Raw genomic sequence first — 22,662 nt, 5'->3', positions numbered from 1 at the left:
TTGGGTTCTATAAATGTCAGTTGTTTGATAATATTGTTCAGGACTACTAGATCCAATCTCCTTGTTTTTGTTTTGTTTGTTTGTTTAAGATTTTATTTATTTATTTGACAGACAAAGATCACAATTAGGCAGAGAGGCAGGCACAGAGAGAGGAGGAAGCAGGCTCCCTGCTGAGCAGAGAGCCCAATGTGAGGCTCGATCCTAGGACCCTGGGACCATAACCTGAGCTGAAGGCAGAGGCTTTAACCCACTGAGCTACCCAGGCACCCCTCCAATCTCTTTGTTACTCTAGTTCCAGCCAGAAGAAGCCCGCAGTGAGTGAAGAAGTATGCCCTTTGATGAGTTTTGACAAACGTATACAAATGTATATAGCCATGTAACCTAAACTTTGAGAGTTTTTAATAACTAGTAGAACTAGCTCCCATTCATTGCTCTTCTTTTTCCAGTTTTCCCTATTATTCGCTTATCAAGCTGTACATGTAAACTTTAGAACTGTCCGATTCAGGGACAAGGGGTCAACTGGGGCAGGGAATGCCCACTTGCATTTTTATTGGGGCTATATTACATTAATCAGTTAATGGAGAAAAACCAAATTTATGTTGTTGAGTCTTCGATCCAATAACTGATCTATCCATCTATTCCAGTCTTTTTTTTTTTTTTTTAAGTAGGCTCCATGTCCAACATGGAGCTTGAATTCACAACCCCTAGAACAAAAGTCGTGTGCTTTACTGACTGAGCCAAACAGGAGCTCCTATTCCAGTCTTTCGTGTCTTCCACAGAGCTTTAAGGTTCTTCTTATGCACAGATAGTAAACATACAGACAGAAGGGGATGACGTATAGCAGATTCAGGGTAGTGGCTGCCTCCAGGAAGGGGAAGGAGATTGAGAGCAACAGAGCAGAGTCTACAACTCTATCTATAATATTAACAGAAGGATTTTAATACCTTTTTTAAAAACTTTAATACATCTAATTGATGGGTATAGGAGTGTTTCTTACAAAACTATTTTTCTATTTTGTTTGAAATATTTAATAAAAAAAAGTTAGACTTAGGGGCACTTGGGTGGCTCAGTCAGTTAAGCGTCTGCCTTCAGTTCAGGTCATGGTCCCAGGGTCCTGGGATTGAGCCCCATGTCAGGTTTCCTGCTCAGTGAGGAGCCTGCTTCTCCCTCTCCTGCTGCTGCTACCCGTGTTTGTGCCCTCTCACTCTCTCATTGTCAAATAAAAAGCAATCTTAAAAAAAAAGTTAAACCTAGAAGTTAAAACAATTTTAATAGAAAAGAGTTTTTGTAAATACAGTGACTCTTCATAGTACTTTTCATAGTGTGTTCTCATAAACCGAATAACCATAACTTACATATATTTTGGATATAAAATTATAGTTTTTCTTCTTTACATATATAATACAATTTCCAGTGTGATGACATTTCATTGAGGACAAGATTGCATTCACAATAAATACTATCATCCCTGAGTCCACAGACATAAAATAGGCACTCCCCAAACATCTTCCTGTGGTGGAGAAGGGTGGACGGTCAGAGTGAATAGTCCTTCTAGAATGTCTGTATAGACCCAGATTGAGAATGCTAATGATCTAAACCCAAAGCAGTAGTAGTGAAAGGGTGAAAGTGTCCAGAGCACTTATTTTTCATTTTATTCTCTGCAGCCAAGGTCAAAAGTACAACACTGAAATTAATTTTACCATTTTCTTTTAGTCTTTCTTCGCTGAAAGCTGGCATAATCTGTTTCACCCACTGGTAGCAAAACTGGGAATTTTACCTACAGAAATTACCCAGGACCACTAATAAAAATGTAGTTTTTTCCAGCATGTCTATTTTCTGAGCATCTGGCACAACAGACATTTTTAAATGTGTGTGAGGTGAACATGAAAGAATCAGAAACCTGCTATGCCCGGTGCACAGCCAATGAACCATAGAAAGTTATGGCACTATGGTGGCTTAATTTTAAAAGATGTTCTTTCAAAATGAATTCCAGGAAAACAAGCAGTCTTCTTCACACAGAGAGAGAAGCTGAAGCAATCTTACTGATGAGTCTGTTGAGAGCTCTAACTTTTTCTTCCAAAATGTGGTTTCTCTTCTGAGCACCTTGTAGCTTCTCTTCGGTGACCTGAAGTGCCTTCATCAGGTGAGCATTTTCCACATAGAGCTCCTTGAGCAGCAAATCAGACTTTGTGTTCTTTTCAAACTAGAGAGGAAAGAGAACCATACTTTTCTGTGACTCTCATGCAGACATGCTGCATCACAACTTGGCCTTCCCCACCACCATACGTTTAGACCACAGATTAGGGGCTCTTAAGCATTTGAGACAAACAGTGAGTGGAATGACAATTTTTGTTACCTTGGAGTGAAAGAGGAAATTGAGAATCTGATGAATTATGTGATAGAGAAAATTGAAGTCAATTTTGTGATAGTAGATTTTACCATGAAATGAAGATGTAAAAGGACCACAATCACTAAACTCAAAAAGGACAATCCGGCATAACATAAAACATGTCATTCTGGTTCATCTCAGTGTGCTCGCAGACCCACCACGTTACCCAGGGTGTACCCCAGCACTGCGTCCACCCTCAAAGCCCTGGGTGTATAGGCTGGTCACCACACACCATAGCCACAGCAATGGGGACCCAAGGCCACTCTAGTTATAAAGGTTCGTGTGGCCTGGTCTTGGGCTTTGGAAGTCAAAACTGCATTCATTCATTCAACAAGTAGTGCTAGTGCCTCGCAACAGCCCTGCTCTCAGGAGCACATATTCTGAGGGAAGCAGACAGACCAGAAAGAAATATGTGGTGTGGAGGCACGACAAGTGCTAAGGAAAAACTGTGTAACCAAACCCAAGTCTGCCTGCCTGATATGCAGCAAAGATAAACAGAGCATGTAGTGCATGGCAAGGAAAAGAGAGAGAGCCAAACAAGGAGGAGGAGACAGAGACAGGAGGGCAAGACTGAAATCTGTTTCCCCCAAGGTCAAAGAGTCAGAGATGTTTACAGGCAAAAAAAAAAAAAAGGTCTGGGTGAAAAGTTACAGTTGTACTTAATAGCTTAATAGTCCTAGTTAACACTCTGGTTACTGGTTTCACTGGGAGGGGACAGACAACTGAGGAGGGAGTTCCTACTTTTGTTGGGGTGAACAGGGAAGGCTTCTCTGTTGATGTGAACAGAGATCTGAATAAGGCAGGGAAAGGAGCATTGAGACTGTCCGGGTGTGAACACTCCAGGCAAAGGGAGGAGCAGGTGCAAAGGCCCAGAGGCTGGCCAGGCTAGGGGGTTAGTAGGGATGGCCAGAGGCTGTGGCTGGGGGGCAGGGTAGTAGGAGGCTCACTGAGAGGTTAGAGCTGCCACACTGACTAGGCAGGCACTGAGAGGAGGGGACTAGATCCCACAGAGCCTTGGAGGCCCCATAGGAATTCTGCCTTGTACTCTGAGGAGGGGGCCAGCACTTTACACACTGGGAAAGCGCTGCTGCCACTCCTGCGCCAAGAATAGAGCACAAGAGGACACAAGGACATTGCAGGGCTCAGAGCTCAGGATGAAACCTTCCAAAGGCTGAACTGATGGGCTCAGTGGGGACACAGTGGGGGCCTCCATCACAACCCCCAGACTTGGGACCTGAGCCAGCGGTATGGGAGAACAAAAGGGGGAACAGGTGCAAGTATGCGGACAATCCTTTGCAGGTTCTTCAGTAAAGAGGAGCAGAGGCAGGGCCAAGGCTCCCTAAGCTTTGGGTTGGGAGTGGAAGTGCAGGCCCCTGAGAAGGGAAGGGCTGGGCACTGTGGCACAGGCATAGACACAGGTGGCTGGTTCGTGGGGCCAGAGCACAGGCTAGTTCTGGGCGGGGGTTGGGGAGTGGTGCAGGGTTGCAGATGGGACCTCACAGGGGCAGGGGTGCAGGAGCAAGAGGATTTCACCAGGATTGAGGATTTGCCAGATCAGAGGAAACAAACTGAGGGTGCCTACAAGAGAAAGACGGTCAGGTGGGTGGTGGGGGTCACTGAGAGTCTGTGACACTTGGCCAGGGACACAGCTAGGGAGTCAGAGAATGGCAGAGAAGAAGCTGCAAAGCCAGGAAGATGGTCATGGAGGGGAATGTGACCCCCTGGGACCTTCTACCTCCCAGGGAACAAGAGGTGACACAAATATTTCATCCTGTTTGGGCTTAGTTCAGGAGCTCTCTAAACATACTTGATTACTGTAATAAAAATATTTCTACAGATTCTCACAATTTCTTCTAGCTCTCAGTAGAACTCTTCTAAGAGTAGCTGGTGTTTGGTTAAGACTTTTCCCTGTGTCTCCTGTTTCTTGCACCCTCTGTGCTGGCTGCTTGGCTCCCAGTTCTTACCAGTGGACCTTGTCGGCTGAATTGGACTGTAAAGCTTTCATCGAGCACAACAGCTCTGGCCTTCTTTTTTTGGTCTTTGCTCCCTATAGCAACCCAAAATTTTCCTTTCTCCCACAGAGTGATTTATTTTAAAATATATAGTTCATATCATACTCTTGCTTAAAATCTTCTGATGGCTTCTAACTGCAACTAAAATAAAAGCAAACTCCTGACCTTGAGAGAGTCCTGCCTACCCATCAGCTACAACAACCTCCTTGGTGGCCTGCTGACATACTACGCTTGGTTCCATCTAAGGACATTTGCCTACACTGCACCTCTGCCTGGATGCCCTCCTCGTCGGGGTTCTGGCATGTCCCTCAGAACACATGGAGACATGTGGTTGCATTTTTATGGCTGTCTCACTGACTGGAGGTGCTACAGGCAGTCAGCCCTACACTGCATGGGAAAGTCTGGCCCAATGAGCCAGACTGGGGGCACAGGCAGACCCTCCACTGGGTGTCTGCTCCTACCACGTCTGAAAATAGTGGTCCCCAACCATCTCCACCACTTCCCATCCATCACCATCTCTTCTTCAGAGCGAGCATTTCTCACTACCTGAGGCCATTTCTCTTATTATTGTCTGTCTCTACCTCCAGAATGTAAAGCCCATGAGGGCCCATCTCAGGGTCTTCTCAGAACAATAAATGCTGGGATACATGACAGGTACTTGGTAAATATCTGGCCAATGACTGTACAAATGAACAAATGAATGTCCTTTCTGAGATTATATAAACACCCCTCAAATGTACCTTAAAACAATTCTCAAAACAATGCACAAATATAATTTATAAATATATATTTAACAAAATCAGTTTTTCTATTGATTGCTTTTAACTGTTCATCTTCCGAAAAAATCTTTATGTCCAGATTCTTAAAGTTTAGATGGAGTCCCAGGTTCAGTGGTTCTAAACAAACCTGGGGCTGTCTCTGCATTCTATGAGGATGGTCTCACCCTGGAATAGCTACTTAAATACCCACAGAAGGAAAAAGTTCAGAAAGTACATGTGGTAATAACAGATGCCCATCACTGACCTGTTCTTTCAGCTCAGCCACTTTTTCTTGTAGGAGTATTTCCACATTCTTCAGAACCATTCCCATCTCTTCTACCTGCTCTTCCGTGTCTTTAAGCTCTTTTTCATGTTCTTCCTGCCATAAAAGGTTACAGACCAACAGTTTACATTTCAAAAAGAATCATAGCAGGCTTAGTTACTTTAGAATGGAAATTAGCTAAAACCTACAAATCTGGGAGTGGCTAGAGATAACCTTTCATCTGCACAGAGAAATGTTTATGAATGTTCTGCCACAAGCCAAGAGCTGACACCTCTTTTTGTAGTTCACAGAGAATTAGTGGACTGCTTTCCTAAGAATTTATCATAAATGACTCCAATGTATTTCCCCAAATGTGTTACTGAGTATTTCTAAACGGCTTTTTTTTTTTTTAAGATTTTATTTTATTTATTTGACAGACAGAGATCACAAGTAGGCAGAGACACAGGCAGAGAGGAGGCAGAGAGGAGGAAGCAGGCCCCCTGCCGAGCAGAGAGCCTGATGTGGGGCTCGATCCCAGGACCTGAGCTGAAGGCAGAGGATTAACCCACTGAGCCACCCAGGCGCCCCAGAAACAACTTCTGATTATACTTCTTTGCTTTGTCAATATTCTATCATAGCTGAGCTTATCTTCTGCTTAACATTTTTGTACATGGCTGGAAGGCTGGAAGATTATTCTTCTACAGAATTTGTGCTTCACAAACCTCAACTCTTACCCGCCTTTAGAGTCTTGCTCCAATTTCCTCTTCATGGAGATCCCCTCACTCCTGATCTCAGGCTCCTACCTGCACACCGCCCCACCCCCCCACCGCCCAGTGTTTGCTCATGAATATTTCAGGAGGGAGTTTTCTCAGCCTTTTAAACACCGACTCAGAGTGCACACAGGGCAAACTATTCAAGCATGTCAGATGTGCCAACTCGAGGATGCCGCACACTAATGCTCTGACATGGGGACCCACTGGCATCTGTTGTTTACAGACAAAGAAACTGAAGCAAAGACAGGGTAAGTAGCTGCCCAAGCTCACTCAGCTGGGAGGTAGTGGAGCCTGCATCCTGACCTCTGCAGCCAGTGTCCTGCTCCCCTTTAAGGGAGCGGCTCTGTTTCTATCTAGGTCTCTAGATGCCTAGTGTGGTGCCTGGTACACAGCCAGGGTCCCCAGATGTGTGTCACTCCTCATTGGCCTCCCATCCCACCACCCTTCTCCTGCTTCCCTCTCATCCTCCTTAAATATGCCAAGTACACACCCACCTCAGGGCCTTGGCACATGTGGCTCCTGCTACCTCTCAAACACTCTTCCACAGTAAGTGGAAGGCTTGCTCCCTCAACATCTTCAGGTATTGGCTCATACAGTAACATGTTAGGAACACCTTCTCCAGCCTGCTGTTTAAAACTGCAAAGCATCCCACTCCATAGCACTCATCAGTTCACCACCATCTGACATGCTGTCCTCATGACTCATGTTCTCGTTTGTCTCCACCCCGCCTCACTAAGGCTCCAGAAGAGCACAGGCTTTTGCTGTGTGTGCTCATTTCTGTACCTCTGACACCTAGATCCACATGCATCCAGTATATAACTTCTATAGTTCTTGTGTGCCTGTGGGTAGCTTTTTTCATTCAGCAAAATGGTTTAAGATTTTTTTTTAATCAGATGCATCTTTTGGAAATTGGATGTGTTCGTGTAAAAATCTAGTTTCTGGCTTTCCTTTGAAATCAGGAGAACTCCCACAGGGCTCCACGGGTGGGACTGTTGCCCTCAGCTTCACTCATGCATCTGCATCACCACATTTTTGGCCCTGTCCACAGCTTGAGTGTGTGGTCATGTGGCCTATTACAGACGTGTGCAGCCCCCATGCAGGAGAGACCTTTTGGGTCAGCAGGCTCATCACTCCCTGAGTGGCTGTGTGCCACCCCTCTCTGGTGGACAAGAAAGTCCCACATTGTTCAGAGTGAAAAACTGGATCCTGTGGCTGCCGTACAAGCAGACCTCTAGGAGCTGGGATGGCAGTTTTCAGCCAAGTGACCAGTGATCCAACCTCACCACCACCGTCACCATCAGCAGGGCCTTGGGGCCCTTGTGCCCACTCACCCATTGTGTCTCCAGCCGCCTCCCCTTTTCCTTCTGGAGAAGGCACTCCTCACGGAACCGCCAAGCCACCTGCCGTTCCTCTTCTAGCAGCTGCTGCAGCTCAGCCACATGGTCCCGAGGCACCAGCCCCTGCATCTGCTCCTGCAGCCGATGAACCTCCTCGGAGTGTTGGGACTGGGCCAACCCCAACCCCAGGTTGGCTCTGTGCAGCTGCCATGGGATAAAGCCAAGACAGGGCTGGTGTGACTGCTGAGCACTACAGGGCCATTATCAGACACACAAGACTCCGAGGTTACAAAGAGCCTACAACTTGAAGGGCACACAAGGCATCCAGCCTCCTTGGTCCCTGCATCTGCAACTAAATGCAGGGTTTACAAAGAACCCCCTCGTTTGAATTCTGACAGCCAAACTCCGGTTTGGCTCGAGCTTCCACACAGAGACAATCTGGAAGACTCAGGTCTGTATTCTCAAATTGGTGATAGTTAGCTTCCCACTGCATCCAAGGGAGAATTGTGCTATATTCTGTCTGGTTTAACCTTTAGTAGACTTCAGAGAGTCCATGTAACTACTGAAACCCACAGAGAGCTCACGCTTCTGAGACAGTCGAGGCCAAGGCCATAGAGGGCAGAACCCGCACTGAAGCCTGAAAAGATCAGCAAGCACAGAACCACCCCAGCACCCAGCTCCCCAACCACAGAGGATGGCAAGATTTCACTGGAGTTGTGCAGGGCCATTATTATTGCACAGTGTGTAACGTGGCCAATCCTTTTATTAAACATCATTTAAATCACTCTGATTCTGGAGACTTCATCTAGAATACCCAGAATTTCCTTGGCACCCTAACTAGCCTTGTCAGCTCTCACACACTGGCAAGGCTCCACAGGTGGGAGAGGGAAGTGACTCTGTCAAGGGTCACATTCAGAGCAAGTCTGAGGTGGGGTCAGAGAGATGGGGAGGGTACTGGCTATGGCGACTCGAGGGCAAGAGTGAGGCTTCAGGCCACTGCATCTCCCTGCATCTCTGAGGGGCCGTCTTGGGGGACCATGTCATCACTGTAATGTGTGGCTGCTGTTTTTTTTTTTTTTTTAAAGATTTTATTCATTTATTTGACAGAGAGAGAGATCACAAGTAGGCAGAGAGGCAGGCAAAGAAAGGAGGGGCGGGGAAGCAGGCTCCCTGCTGAGCAGAGAGTCTGATACGGGGCTTAATCCCAGGACCCTGAGATCATGACCTGAGCTGAAGGCAGAGGCTTAACCCACTGAGCCTCCCAGGCACCCCATGTGTGGCTGTTCTTAGGACAGGGGTCATCCTGGAGAAACACCCGCACCTCCCGCACAAAGTTTCCAGAATAGCTATTTTTGGAGAGTGCAATATAATGATTTAAAGATCAGGTGACCAAAATACATTTCTCAGAGATACCTGGTCTTCATCCACAGATCCTGAAAATGCTTCAGAGGCATAGAGTTGAAACAGGTGTCTTGTTATTAATGAAGATGATTTTTGGACCACACCTAGCAGCGGGGGCTGGCTGCCAGGAGGGCCAACCACAGGATTAAGGGTTGGAATTTTTAGTCCCACCCCCACCTCCCTGGAGAGAAGAGGGGCTGGAGGTTGAAACAGTCAATGGCCAATGAATGACTTTGTCAATCACAACTGTGTAATGAAGCCTCCAGAAAAACCCAGAAGGACAACCATATGATCTGCTTCTGGAGATCTTCCATGCTTGGGGAATCAGAACACTTCCATGTGCCACCAGGCTGGGCTCAAGCTCCATGAGGACAGATGTTTGGGACCTTGACCTTCCTTCCCTTGACCTATCTCTTCCTCTGGCTATCAGTTTGTTTCCTTATCATATCCTTCAATGAACTGGTAAGTGTTAAGTGTCTTCCCTGAGTTCTGTGAGCCACACTAGCAAACCAGTCAAACCTTGGGAGGAGGTGGTTGAAACCTCCAATCTGAAGCTGGCTGGTCAGAAGCACAGGTTACAGCCTGGTCCTGGGGATGGCCTCTGGAGGGGCTGCAGGGGCAGTCTTGTAGGACTAAACTTCACCTGTGGGGTCTGATGCTGTCTCCGGGCAGAGTGTCATAACAGAATTGGACTCTCAGATACCGTGTTGGTCTATGAACTGCCTGTTGTGTCTGGGGAGCCCCCTACACAGTGGTGGAATTGGGTCTGGGAACCCTGAGAGAGAGGGACAGAGAGGGGAGAACCAGTTCGAAAACACACCCCTACAAATGTAGCCTTCTCCTGACTTTCATGATCTAGACAGTGATCTGGCCAGAAGCTGAGCCCCAGACCAGGCCCTGCTGACTCCGTATCAGAGTGCCCATGCATCCCAAAGGTGCTCCTGCTCTCTAACAGCACTCCCCAACACCCTGATGCCGCTCCTTCTTTAAACACTTTGCCCCCATGCCCCTCGCTGCCACCCACTGCGGCCACCCCTCCACTCTGGACTCGAGTGCCAGGGATAAACTCCTGTGGGAAGGCCCCTTTCTGTCCCAGCGTGAGGTCTCTGTGTCTGTGGCCCTAGCCTGCAGCTGTCTGTGCAGGATGAGCAGCCCATAACACCTACCACCCCTATCCCCGCTGACTACATCCTGAGCCTCTCATCTCCCTCCTGGTGGAAGTGAGGCTCTAGCTGGAGCCCGGACCAGCTCTGGAAACCTCACCTCCACTAATACATAACAAGGCCCCAGAGAGCACTGGGGCCTCCCACAGCCAGAAAATGAGGGTTGTTGTGTTCTGGGAGCTGAGGCACAGCAGTGAGCTGCCTCAGCCATCAGCTCTGCCCCTCTAAGCTCACAGGCTGCTCTTCCTGCCCCTTGAGGGATGGGGGCTCTGTTCTCTTTGTCTTGAGAGGTGAGGAATGTGTCCTCGCCCATGGAGAGGTGGGCTCTGTGCCCTCCCTCTGAATCCAAGCTAGACCAACAGGATGTGGGGGGGAGTAATGTTCTGGAATGCCATGGCACAGTGCTAAGGAGCCTGACATCTCTGACTGCTCCTCTAAGGGCCCCTGGTCGTCTCTCCTACCCAAGCTTCACTGCTGCTGCACTCGGAGAACCCCATGCCACCGAGAGGCTGGGTGTACTGGGTCCCCAGGCACCAGCCAAACCTGCACACCAGCCCTTCGAGCCAAGGGCTTGCAAACAGCTGATCCAGCCATGCCTTCAGAGGATGCCTGTCCCAACCCCACTGGAATGCCGTGGCCCCCCTGACACAGCTAGTGACAACAGCCCAGGTGAGCCAGTGAGCCCATAGACCGTGAAGGAGAATGGTACACAGTGCTACAAGCTGCCAGGTTTGGGGGTGGCTTGATATGCTGCAAGTCAGAACCAAGCCAAGATGGGGATTCCCAGGGACATGTGGTACGTGCAGCATTCTGCTCCCCCACCCTCACTCTGAGAGGCACAAAGTCCCTTGGCCAGGCCCTTTAATGCCCTCCCCCGAGTTGCTCCCCTGCTTACACCTGTTCAAGCTGCCCTCTCTCCCTCTGGGCCTCCGCCTCAGAACCACCCACACAAGGGTAACAGTCCTGACCCTGACGCCCTCCCACGTGGCTCCACACCCATCCTTACCACGCGCGGCCTGTCTCAAGACTCCTTACATAGCCTGTAGGCTCCCCTTACTTCCCTCATGGGAATTTTCACTGATGTGGTTTTGGGGGTCCTCTTCTAGATCACAAAGAAGGGGAAACCAGCTCATATAACAGAAAGACTGCCTAAGTAAGGTATCTTCTGCCTGTGACAATGGCTGATTCCTAGTCCCCAAGGGCTCAAACTGCTCAAGGCAACTTCTCAAGCTTCCTTTCAGACTTAAAGAAAGACAGAGAAGGGATCTTCTAAATGCTCAGAAGTACCTCTGGGGCAGTGCTTGTTTGCAGTGGGAAGGCTGAGAGCCCACAAGCCCCCAAAACACATCATAAGGCCTGGGTGGTGGTGGGGGTCCCACAACCAAGTCCAACTATAGGGCCAGGAGCCAGCTGGGGAGCCCTAAAGCGGCTCAGTGAGGGAAGTATGCAGGTGCCACACTCAAGGGAGGATAGTCCTGGGCCTCAGGCCAGTGGGTTAGAGACCCCTCCCATATCATGCTGGAGAGGTTTCTCCCATGGCCCCCTTTCCTTCCTGCAGCCCCCAGCCCTCTAAGCACATCCCACATCTAAGTCCACACAGGATCCTCAGGGTACCTCCCGCAGTCACACACCCGCCATTCTCTCTCCTGCTCCCCCAGAAAGAACCAGCTCCCCCTCTCTTGTGTTCCTGGACCTCACACTGTCAGGGCACCCCAAGGTCCTTGCTTGGCCTGACCTGCTCTCATTTACTTGTCCAAGACTACAAGCTCTCCACCTTCCTCTCTGTACCTTGAGAACCTGGTGTGCTGGATAAATGCTATAGCAGGAGAGGAGGCAGGAGGCAGGAGCTTGACAACCACACTGTGTGCAATTTCAGGGCTTCTGTGCACAAAAAAAGCCTGTGTGAGTATCGGATGGGGCACCTAGCTTGCTAACCACTGAGACTGCTCCGCCCTATGTCCTTGGATCTGGTGCCAACTCCTCCACCTCAGAAGCTACCTGTCACTCTCCTTCATTCTTCTGATTTGCAGATGGCACACCCAATAGAACAGCCTACTGGCCTCCTTCCCTTGTGCATAAACAGCTGTGCCCATGGATTGCTCAACTGAGCCTGGACAAGGCCCAATTCAGTCCTGGGACTGTAAGCACCCAGCCAGCTGTGTAACCTCAGTCCAGCCTAATGACCTCTCTGGGCCAGACCAGTCCTGGCCAGGCTCTGTCAGTGCTAAACCGTGTTGACTTTCTTCCAGCTGAGACACCGCTACTGGCCATCATGCACACTCACCTGGTCTTGACTTTCTTCAAGAGTGTCTCTCAGCTGTGACTGTGACAGTCTCAGGCTCTGACATTCCTGATTCATGTGTTTGAGTTCAAGTTCAAGTTTTTGGATGTGCTCACCCTGTTTTTAAAAAATCAATTTCATAATATAAGAAATATCTCAGCATTGATACATGTTTGATGCAGAAACTTCAGAAATGTACAGAAAAACAAAGATTACAAAATTTAAATCACTCATCATCCCAGAAGCCTGAGGACCACACCTGACATTGCTGTGACTTCAGCCCTTCCTCCAAATGTGCATTTCTAGCCATAAGACTAATATAGCATCGTGTATGCTATGCTTTCCTCAGTGTATCTTGGGTACTTCCCCATGACATGAAATATTATTTGAAACATAATTTTTAATGGCTGCACCAGAATTTACAGCCTCATTCAGTATTATTGATGATTCAAGCTGATTCCAATTGTTTTGCTATTAGAAATATCACAGCAATGAAAATACTTCCAGCTAAGTCTTTCTACGATGATCAAACTCCCATAAGCAGAATTATAAAGTCAGAGCATACCAATATTCTTGATGTATGTTTTCCCCAAATGTCCTCCTGAAAGGTCTACCAATTTACTCTCCTAGCATCAGGATTTAATTCCTTTCTGGTTTTTCTAGATATTGAGGATTTGCAAAAGCTGCTAAGTCAACAAATTTTCCAGGGCGCTTACTTACTAAGTCTCTATCCTTACCTGAGGGGTGAGTCTACCTCCAGGCATTTTAAGGCTATTCCTGATGTTTTCAGATACTCACCTGCAGCTCCTCCCACTGCCCCACCTCCTCCAGTCTCTGTGTTAATAGCTGAATGGCGATGCAGTTCTCATTCTGGGCCTGGTGGGGAGAGGCCACCTCTCCCTGCTGAAGGACCTTCTCATTGAGCTGCGACACTTCATCCCTACATTTCTGACTCTGAAGCAAAATGGGTTAAAATGCAGATGACAAGGTTATTTTTTTTTTAAACAGCAGTTCAATTCAGATCATTCCAGTGGTTCCCGACCAGGAATGACTTTGTTCCCTGAGGAACATCTGGCCATGTCTGGAGACACTGCTCGTTATCACGGTTGGGGAGGGGATAGCTCCGGTATGTCATGGGTGAGGCGCTTGGCACCCTCCAGTGCAGGACTGATCCAGCCCCATTTGGCCACAGGGCCATAGAGCAGAAAGCCTGCACCATGCCCCGGAGGCAGTGAAACACACCTGGATCATGAGAGGTGGTTACATCATGAACACACAAACCATTGCTCTCAAGACTTTCATATTTTTCACATTTCTTTCATGGTTATTTCCAATTATTATTTTAAGCAATTTGACAGAAAACACCCAACTGAAATGTATGAAGCTCCTCAGCGTCTCCTCTGATCTTTGTCATTAAACACATAAACACAGCTTTCAGCAGGGCGCAGGCAGTGATTAAATTGTATATTCTGCTTTTGCTCAGGATCCCCTGGCCAGCAGCCAGTGGATGCACGACAGGCGCCCGCCAGGAGACAAGCAAGGGCATGGTGCACGCAAACAGCAGCTACAACACTGCCCCTACGACCACCCCCCACTGAGGAAATACCCATTACTTTGAACTATTTGGTATGAGTGTCTTCATAGACACTGCACGACTGCTAATCTGCTTTTTCCCACAGCATCAGTTCTTGAGGCCATCGAGGCCAAGCGCCTACAGCCCCAGGTGTGGGCAGAGCAGCGTCCCTGGTACCACTTTCCAGTGCTGCTGGCAAAGCATGGGCACCACTCCCCCGACGGAGGCGCCAGCAACCTCTTACTATTATGTGTCTGAGGATCTGAGGATCTGAGGAGCAGGGGAGGGAACCCTGAAGTTGTTGCAACTTGGATCATTCATGCTTAGTGAGTCTACCCATTTTTCTAGTGACCACTGCTCCCTCTCTTCTCTGTACAGAGACTGTCACCTTGTCCTGTCCTTAAAATCTCAGAACTGAGGGCAAAGAGGTGTTTTCAACACATCATAAGCTCACGGGCATTATGTCTGGTATGGAACTCTGTTGTGTTTACTACATTTCATCATGAAAATTGTTTTTCAGTATTGATACACATTCATCTTGTTCTGAGGACAGCCTTGATTTCATTAACAGCCAGAAATGGAATCTGCCTTCAGTTAATTTTCTTCTGCTTACCTTTAATATTTAGTCTTTGTTTGGAAATAATTTCAAATTTCTACAACAGGGCCAGGGCTATGACAGAGAACATTTATGCACCCTTCAGCCAGGCTCACCGGCTGGCAGCATCCCTCATGTGCTTTTGCGGTGGACACGCTCTGCAGGTATGTGTACGCTCATGTGTAACCACACAAACACACACACACACACACACACACACGAGGCCCTGCATACATGTTTCCTAAGGAAGTGAGTGTGTTCTCACATGGCTATCATGCAGGTCTGGCTCAGGACATGAATCATACCACCCACCTCCCAGGTTTGTCAACTGGCCTAATTACACCCCTTCCTCCCCTCAGGCAGTGCCTTTATTAGGCAGGCTGTTTTAGATTCCTTGAATCTGGGAAAGTTCTGTGGCCTTTGTCTTGTATGACACTGAAAATTTTGACAGATACAGTCCCTCCCCGCCTCGCCCCTTTAACACTTCCTCACTTGGGGTCTGCCAGATGCTCCCGTGACTAGGTTGAGGTGTTTGCCCTGCAGGGCATCCTACTGGGAGCGCAGAGTGCCCTCTCTCTCTCAGTGTCTGTGTTCATCACCTCATTTCTAAGTTGCACTCATCTGGGTTTTATTGCAGAAGACAAAATGAGATGCTAGCAGTCATCTCCTGGTCACATTTTAAAACAAATGGATGTCTATGCTACATGGGCTTACTACGAACTCAGTCAGGCCTTTAGACCTAGTTTCCAGTTTATAGGCAGTACAAGGAACAGAGGACTAGACTGAACGACACTATCAGATCCAGAATGTGGGATGGCCTACAAGACAACTGCCAGGTCTCTTCAAAGAGACAGACTTGAAGGAGCAAAACAGGTGTGCCAAGTTAAAAAGACTAAACACATCGAGGCAGGCTGGCCATATTTTCCAAAGACAGCCTCAAAGACAGCCTCAACGGCCTCTCCCACCCCACATCCCCTTCTGCACAGTGACCTGGACACTCCCCACCCAGAGGAGATTGTGTCCCTCCCTGTGCCTTGCAGCATCTGGGTGAGGGTGTTATGGAATGATTTCTGAGGTCAGAAGCCTTGTCGCCTGCCATGTGGTCTTCCTGGTGCCCCCTTGTGACACTCCCTCCAGGAGCTGAGTCCCACAGAGAAGCCTGCACGTGATTCCAGCCCTGGCCTCTGGGTCACCCCAGCTGTCCAGTCTTTCCAGCCCCCATGATGCAGAGCAGAAGAGGGCCATCTGTCCTGCACCCTGTCTGAAGCCCTGACCCACAGGTTCTGTGAACGCGATCAGGCAGCTGTTTTCTGCCCCCAGAATGGCACTGATGGTTCAGTGAATCATCCTTAATTGTATGGTGTTCCAAAAAATTTACCATAGGAGATATTTTTGAATAATTAGAGAAATGTAAATATGGTTGGAATATTGGATGGTGTTAGATAATTACAATTAGGTTTCTTAGGTGTTACAGTAATACTGTGGTTAGGCAGAAGTTGCCTTAGAAGCAGGGTCTCACTCTCTTCCTTTCAAATGGCTTGAAAACACACCCACACATACACACCATACAGAGAGATACAAAGATGGGTATAAACAAAGAACTAAACTACTTATGGTATTGTTAACAACTGTCAAATTAAGGTTGTAGTATGGGGCTGATCAGTCAGTGTATATTATGTCAACAGTTCTGTGTGTTTAATGTTTTTTATTCTAAAAAGCTGAGGGAAGAAAACAAATGGATACCTAGAATCCAGTTACAAGTGTGTCTTAGAAATAGGCTCAAAAGGGGACGGGAGGCCCAGGAAAGCCCCAGATGGGTCCTTTCACAGGAAGTTGGTCACAGGCAAATGCAGCTGAACTTTTCATCTTAACTCAACCCAGGAATTACCCTCCTGATAGACAAGGCCTAAGCAAGGCTACTACACCCTCACCATGGACACAGACACCCAAAGCTGGGAGCCCAGACAAGCCATCTGCTCATCAGTGGTCTGACACAGCAGAACCACTCAGACCAAAGCAGAACCACTCAGTGACCACAGGCAGAGGGCAGAGGGCAGAGGCAGCACTGGGAGAGAAGAGCCTTGGGACTGACCTCAGGGATGGCACAGATTCAAGAAGCCACACATGGCAACTACCCCACACCCCGAGAACTAACGAGTAAGTTCAGCAAGGTGGCGGGACTTGCTAACCCATTGTATTTCTATGTCCTGACAGTGAACACACAGAAACCCAAATTAAAAACACAATACTAGTTCTGGTCTCTGGTCTCATGTGAAAAGAGCTCCATCTCCCCAATAAGAAAAATGCTGCTTAAATTGAAATCAACAACTCCTCTTCAAAACTTTAGAGAATTGTTATCATAGGGCAAACCAACGCCCTGAAAACTAGAGAGACAGGCTAAGGGTTCCCAGTTTACCAGGAGCAGAGGTTGGAACCTGAAACAGGAAGGGAAGTGGGTGCTGTAAGGACGATCGCTAGAGGCTGCGCCTGGCAGGCTTGAGAGTAAAAAAGTCACGGTCTCAGGGGAACCCCCAACTTTCCTGAGATGTCTCAGGTTCTTTCCCTTAACATCAGAGAAATTCCTCTCAGGCTTCTAGCAAGTAGGGGTAAAGTAATTGCTATGGACTGAACTATGCCCCTCCAAATTCCTATGCTAAAGCCCTCAATTCCCAATATGACTGGAGATGAGGCTTTCAGGAGGTAATTAAGGTGAAATGAGCTTATATGGGTAGGGTCCTAATCTGACAGGACTATGACCTTTTAAGAAGTAGAGCTCTGTCTCTCTCCCTCTGTGTGGCCCTGTGGTGGAAGGGCCATGTGAGGACAAAGAAGGCTGGAGGTCTTCAAGTCAGGAAGGTCAGGAAGGTCTGGAGGTCAGGAAGAGGGCTCTCACCAGGAACCAAGGCAGCTAGTACCTCATCCTGGACTGTGGCCTCCAGAACTACAAGACAATAAATTCCCGTGAAGTCCCTCAGCCTACTGCACTTTGTTATGGCAGCTGAAGCCATTCTAAAGGACACTCAGAGGGTTCTGTTCCCTTCAAGAGAAATAATTATACCAGAGCTTAAATAGCCACAAACCCTCCAGCCTTTCTGTCTTAGCACACACCACCATCAAAGTGGCTAAAATAAGAGTGACACCGCCAAATGCTGGCCAAGGATGTGAGGAAACTGGATCAAGCATAGATTGCTGGTGGGAATGTAAACTGTTACTGTCACTCTGGGTAACAGTCAGGCAGTTTCTTACAAAACTAAATGTGTAACTACCATAAATTCAGTACTTGCACTCCTGGGCACTTATCCTGGTGGAATGAAAACGTTCATTGAAAAAAAAAGTGCATAGGAATGTTCAGAGCAGCTTTATTTGTGATAGGCCAGAACTGGAATCAGCCCAGCTGTCCTTTAAAAGGTAAGCATTAAACTGTGGGACATCATCACACAGAGCAATATTTAATAATAAAATAACTACCATTCAGGCAATGCTAGATGAATCTCCAAGCAAGTATAATGTGTGAGAAGGGTCAATCCGAAAAGATACACTCTCTATGATTTTTTTTTAATATAACATTTTGAAATGACAGTTTTAGAAATGAAGGATAGAGGAGTGGATGTCCGGGGTCAGGGGCCAGGGTGGGTAGGCAAGAAGGTGTAAGTGTGGTTATAGAAGAACAGCATGAAGGATCCCTAAGGAGTTGGAACTGTTCAGTATCTCTCTCTCTCTCTTTTTTTTAAGAAAAAGATTTTATTTATTTATTTGAGAGAGATTGAGAGAACATGGGCAGGGGAGAGGGCAGAGGGAGAGGGAAAAGAAGGCTTTTCACTGAGCAGGGAGCATTCCAGGACCCTGGAGTCATGACCTGAGCCAAAGGCAGATGCTTAAGCGACTGAGCCACCCAGATACCCAAGAACTGTTCAGTATCTTGACCGTGAACACACACAGTGATGAAATTGTATAGCACTCAGTACACATACACCACACACACACACACACACACACACCACACATAAATGCACACACACGGACACATGTACACACCTATACACAGACTTACACGCAGACATACATATACACACACAAACCCATACACATACACATACACACATGCACACACATACCCAAACAAATGAGTACGCAAGTAAAACTGGAGGAATCTAAGTAAGATCCATGGATTGTATCAATATTAATAGCTTGTTATGAGATTTGTTACAGGCTGATTTCTGTCAACCCAAAAATCATATGTTGAAGTTCAAACTCCCAATACCTTAGAATATGACTGTATTTAGAGATAGAGTCTTTAAATAGGTGATAACACTAAATGAGATCCTAAAAGTGGGCTCTAATCTAATATGAAAGTTATTAGGATGAGATTAAAACACAGGCATGTAATAGGGACGGCCATGTGGGGACACAGGGAGAAGACGGTCATCTACAAGACAGGCTTCATGAAATTAACTTGCCGACCCTTGACCTTGGACCTCTAATCTTGAGAAATGTAAGGAAATAAATTTCTGTGTGTAAACCACTCAGTCTGTGGCATTTTGTTATGGCAGCCCTAGTGAACTAATACAGATATTATACTTTAGTCTTATGAAGTGTTACCACAAGGGATCCAAAATCTTTGGGAAGCAGCAAAAGCAGTTCTAAGAGGGAAGTTTATAGCAAGTCAGGTATACCTCAAGAAGCAAGACAAATCTCTTATATACAATCTAACCTCATATAAAAAGGAGTTAGAGAAAGAACAAACAAAACCCAAAACCAGTAGAAGGAAGGAAATAATCAAGATTAGAGCAAAAATAAATGATATATAGAAACTAAACAAACAAACAAAAAAAACCAGTAGAACAGACCAATGAAACCAGGAGCCGGTTCTTTGAAAAATTAATAAAATTGATAAACTCCTGGCTAGATTTATCAAAAAGAAAAGAGAAAGGAAGCAAATAAATAAAATCACAAATGAGAGAAGCAAAATAACTAACACCACAGAAATACAAACAATTCTGAGGGACTATTATGAAAAACTCTATGCCAACAAATTTAACAGCTCAGAAAAAATGGTTGAATTCCTAGAAACATATAAACTACCAAAACTAAAACAGAAAGAAACAGAAAATTTGAACAGGCTGATAACCAGCAGATAAATTGAAACAGTAATCAAAAATCCCCCAACAAGGAAAAGTCTGGAACCAGATGGCTTCATAGGCAAAATCTACCAAACATATAAATTAGAGTTAATACCCATTCTTCTCAAGCTATTCCAAAAAGTAAAAAAGGAAGGAAAACTTCCAAATTCATTCTATGAGGCCCATATTACCCTGATACGAAAACCAGATAAAGACACCACCAAAAAAGAGAACTATAGGCCTGTTTTCTGATGAACACAGATGCAGGAGTCCTCAAAAAAAATACTAGCAAACCAAATCCAACAGTAGCAAAAATCACTCATCACAATCAAATGGGATTTATTCCTGGGTTGAAAGGGCTGTTAAAAATTTGCAAACCAGGGTGCCTGGGTGGCTCAGTGGGTTAAGCCACTGCCTTCGGCTGAGGTCATGATCTCACGGTCCTGGGATCGAGTCCCGCATCGGGCTCTCTGCTCAGCAGGGAGCCCGCTTTCCTCTCTCTCTCTCTCTCTGCTGGCCTCTCTGTCTACTTGTGATCTCTCTGTCAAATAAATAAATAAAATCTTTAAAAAAAATTTGCAAACCAATCAACATAATATATCACATTAATGAAAGAAAGGATAAGAACCATACAACTATTTCAATAGATATGGAAAAAGTGAAGTACAACATCCATTCGTGATTAAAAATCCTCAACAGAGTAGGTTTAGAGGGAACATAATAAAGGCCAAAGATGAAAAAGCTACAGCTAGCATCATCCTCAATGAGGGAAAAGCTCTCAGTTTTTCTCAGGTCAGGAATAAGACAGGGATGGATGTTCACTCTCACCACTTTCATTCAACACAGTATTGGAAGTCCTGACCATAGCAATCAGGCAAGAAAAAGAAAAAGCATCTAAATTGACAAGGAAGAGGTAAAACTTCCCCTATTTGTAGATGACATGTATATAGAAAACCCGAAAGACTCCACCAAAAAGTTGCTAGAACTGATAAATGAATTCAGGAAAGTTGTAGGATACAAAATCAACATACAGAATCTCTTTCATTTCTATACATCAAATATGAAGGAGCAGAAAGAGACCTTAAGGAATCAATCCTATTTATAATGACACAAAAAACAGTAAGATACCTAAGAATAAACCTAACCAACATAGTGAAAGACCTGTACTCTGAAAACTATAAAATACTGATTAAAAAAAACTGAAGATGACACAAAAAAATGGAAAGACATTCCATGCTCATGGCCCAGGAGAACAAATATTGTTAAAATGTCCATACTTCCCAAAACAGTCTACACTTTTAATGCTATCCCTATCAAAACACGAACAGCATTTTTCCCAGAACTAGAACAAGCAATCCTTAAATTTGTATGGAACCACAAAAGACCCTGATTAGCTCAAGCAACCTTAAAAAAGAAAAGGTGAGGAGCGCCTGGGTGGTTCAGTGGGTTAAAGCCTCTGCCTTTGGCTCAGGTTGTGATCCCAGGTCCTGGGATTGAGCCCCGCATCAGGCTCTCTGCTCAGCAGGGAGACTGCTTCCCTTCCTCTCTCTTCCTACTTATCTGTCAAGTAAATAAATAAAATCTTTTAAAAAATATTTTTTTAAAAAGATGAAAACATCACAACTCAAGACTACAAGTTATATTACAAGGCTATAGTAATCAAAACAGTGTGGTATTGGCACAAAAATATACACATAGATCAATGGAACAGCATAGAAAACCCATAAATTAAACTACAACTACATGGTCAATTAATCTTCAACAAAGCAGGAAAGAATATCCAATGAGGAAAAAGTCTCTTCAACAAATGGTGTCAGGAAAACTGTACAGCAACATGCAAAAGAATGAAACTGGACCACTTTTTTTTTTACCACACAAAAAATTATACTCAAAATGGATGAAAGTCCTAAATGTGAGACCTGAAACAATAAAAATTCTAGAAGACAGCATAGGCAGTAATGTCTCTGACACTGGCCATAGCAACTTATTTCTAGATTTGTCTCCTGAGACAAGGAAAACAGAAGCAAAAATAAACTACTGGAATTACATCAAAATAAAAAGCTTCTGCACATTGGCGCCTAGGTGGCTCAGAGGGCTAAGCCTCTGCCTTTGGCTCAGGTCATAATCTCAGGGTCCTGGGATCAGGCCTTGCATCAGACTCTCTACTCAGCGGGGAGCCTGCTTCTCCCCATCTCTGCCTCTCTGCCTATTTATGATCTCTGTCTATCAAATTTTTTATTTTTTTTAATTTTTTTTTAAAGATTTTATTTATTTATTTGACAGAGAGAGATCACAAGTAGGCATAGAGGCAGGCAGAGAGAGAGAGGAGGAAGCAGGCTCCCTGCTGAGCAGAGAGCCCGATGCGAGGCTCGATCCCAGGACCCTGAGATCATGACCTGAGCCGAAGGCAGCGGCTTAACCCACTGAGCCACCCAGGCGCCCCTATCAAATTTTTTAAAAAGTACATTTATAAGTTCTGCATGGTAAAGGAAACAATCAACAAAACTAAAAGGCAGCCTACGGAATGGGAGAAGATATTTGCAAATCACATATCTGATAAAAGGTTAGTATCCAAACTATATAAAGAACTTATAGAACCAACTAATCCAATTTAAAAATGGGAGGACCACATGAATAGGCATTTTTCTAAAGAAGGTATCTGGAAGGCCAACAGACACATAGAAAGATCACTCATCACCAGGGAAATACAGATCAAAACTACAAGTATCACCTCATGTCTGTCAGAATGGCTAAAATCAACAACACAAGATAAAACAAGTGCTAGTAAAGATGCATAAAAAGGGAAACCCTCATGCACTGTTGGTGGGAATGAAAACTGTAGCGCTACTGTTGAAAATAGTATTGCAATTTCTCAAAAAGTTAAAAATAGAACTACCCCATAATCCAGCAGTCATATTACTAGGTATTTACCCACAGAATACAAAAATACTAATAGAAAGACATACATATACCCCAATGTTTACAGCAGCATTATCTA

The 22,662-nt window shown here is 45.8% G+C and overlaps 1 protein-coding gene across 7 annotated transcripts in view; it reads right to left on the bottom strand.

The window, feature by feature from the left end:
* Positions 1–1,244: 1,244 nt before the first annotated feature.
* NINL (ninein like) overlaps positions 1,245–22,662 on the bottom strand; it is a 156,430-nt gene continuing 135,012 nt past the window's right edge. For all 7 annotated transcript variants that reach the window (XM_045077584.1, XM_004781242.3, XM_045077583.1 and 4 more), the window contains 5 exons: positions 13,175–13,330; positions 12,380–12,493; positions 7,526–7,735; positions 5,425–5,538; positions 1,245–2,203 (listed from right to left, as the gene is read on the bottom strand). In XM_045077584.1, the coding sequence (XP_044933519.1) occupies positions 2,012–2,203; positions 5,425–5,538; positions 7,526–7,735; positions 12,380–12,493; positions 13,175–13,330 (786 nt within the window). In that variant the 3' untranslated portion in view covers positions 1,245–2,011. The remainder of the gene's footprint in view (positions 2,204–5,424; positions 5,539–7,525; positions 7,736–12,379; positions 12,494–13,174; positions 13,331–22,662) is intronic.

The sequence above is a fragment of the Mustela putorius genome, unplaced genomic scaffold (genome assembly GCF_011764305.1).
Source record: "Mustela putorius furo isolate JIRA1106 unplaced genomic scaffold, ASM1176430v1.1 tig00000224_pilon_pilon_pilon, whole genome shotgun sequence".
Taxonomy (NCBI): domain Eukaryota; kingdom Metazoa; phylum Chordata; class Mammalia; order Carnivora; family Mustelidae; genus Mustela; species Mustela putorius.
Note: the sequence above shows the minus strand (reverse complement) of the source record. Positions and strands in the feature narration are given on the sequence as shown.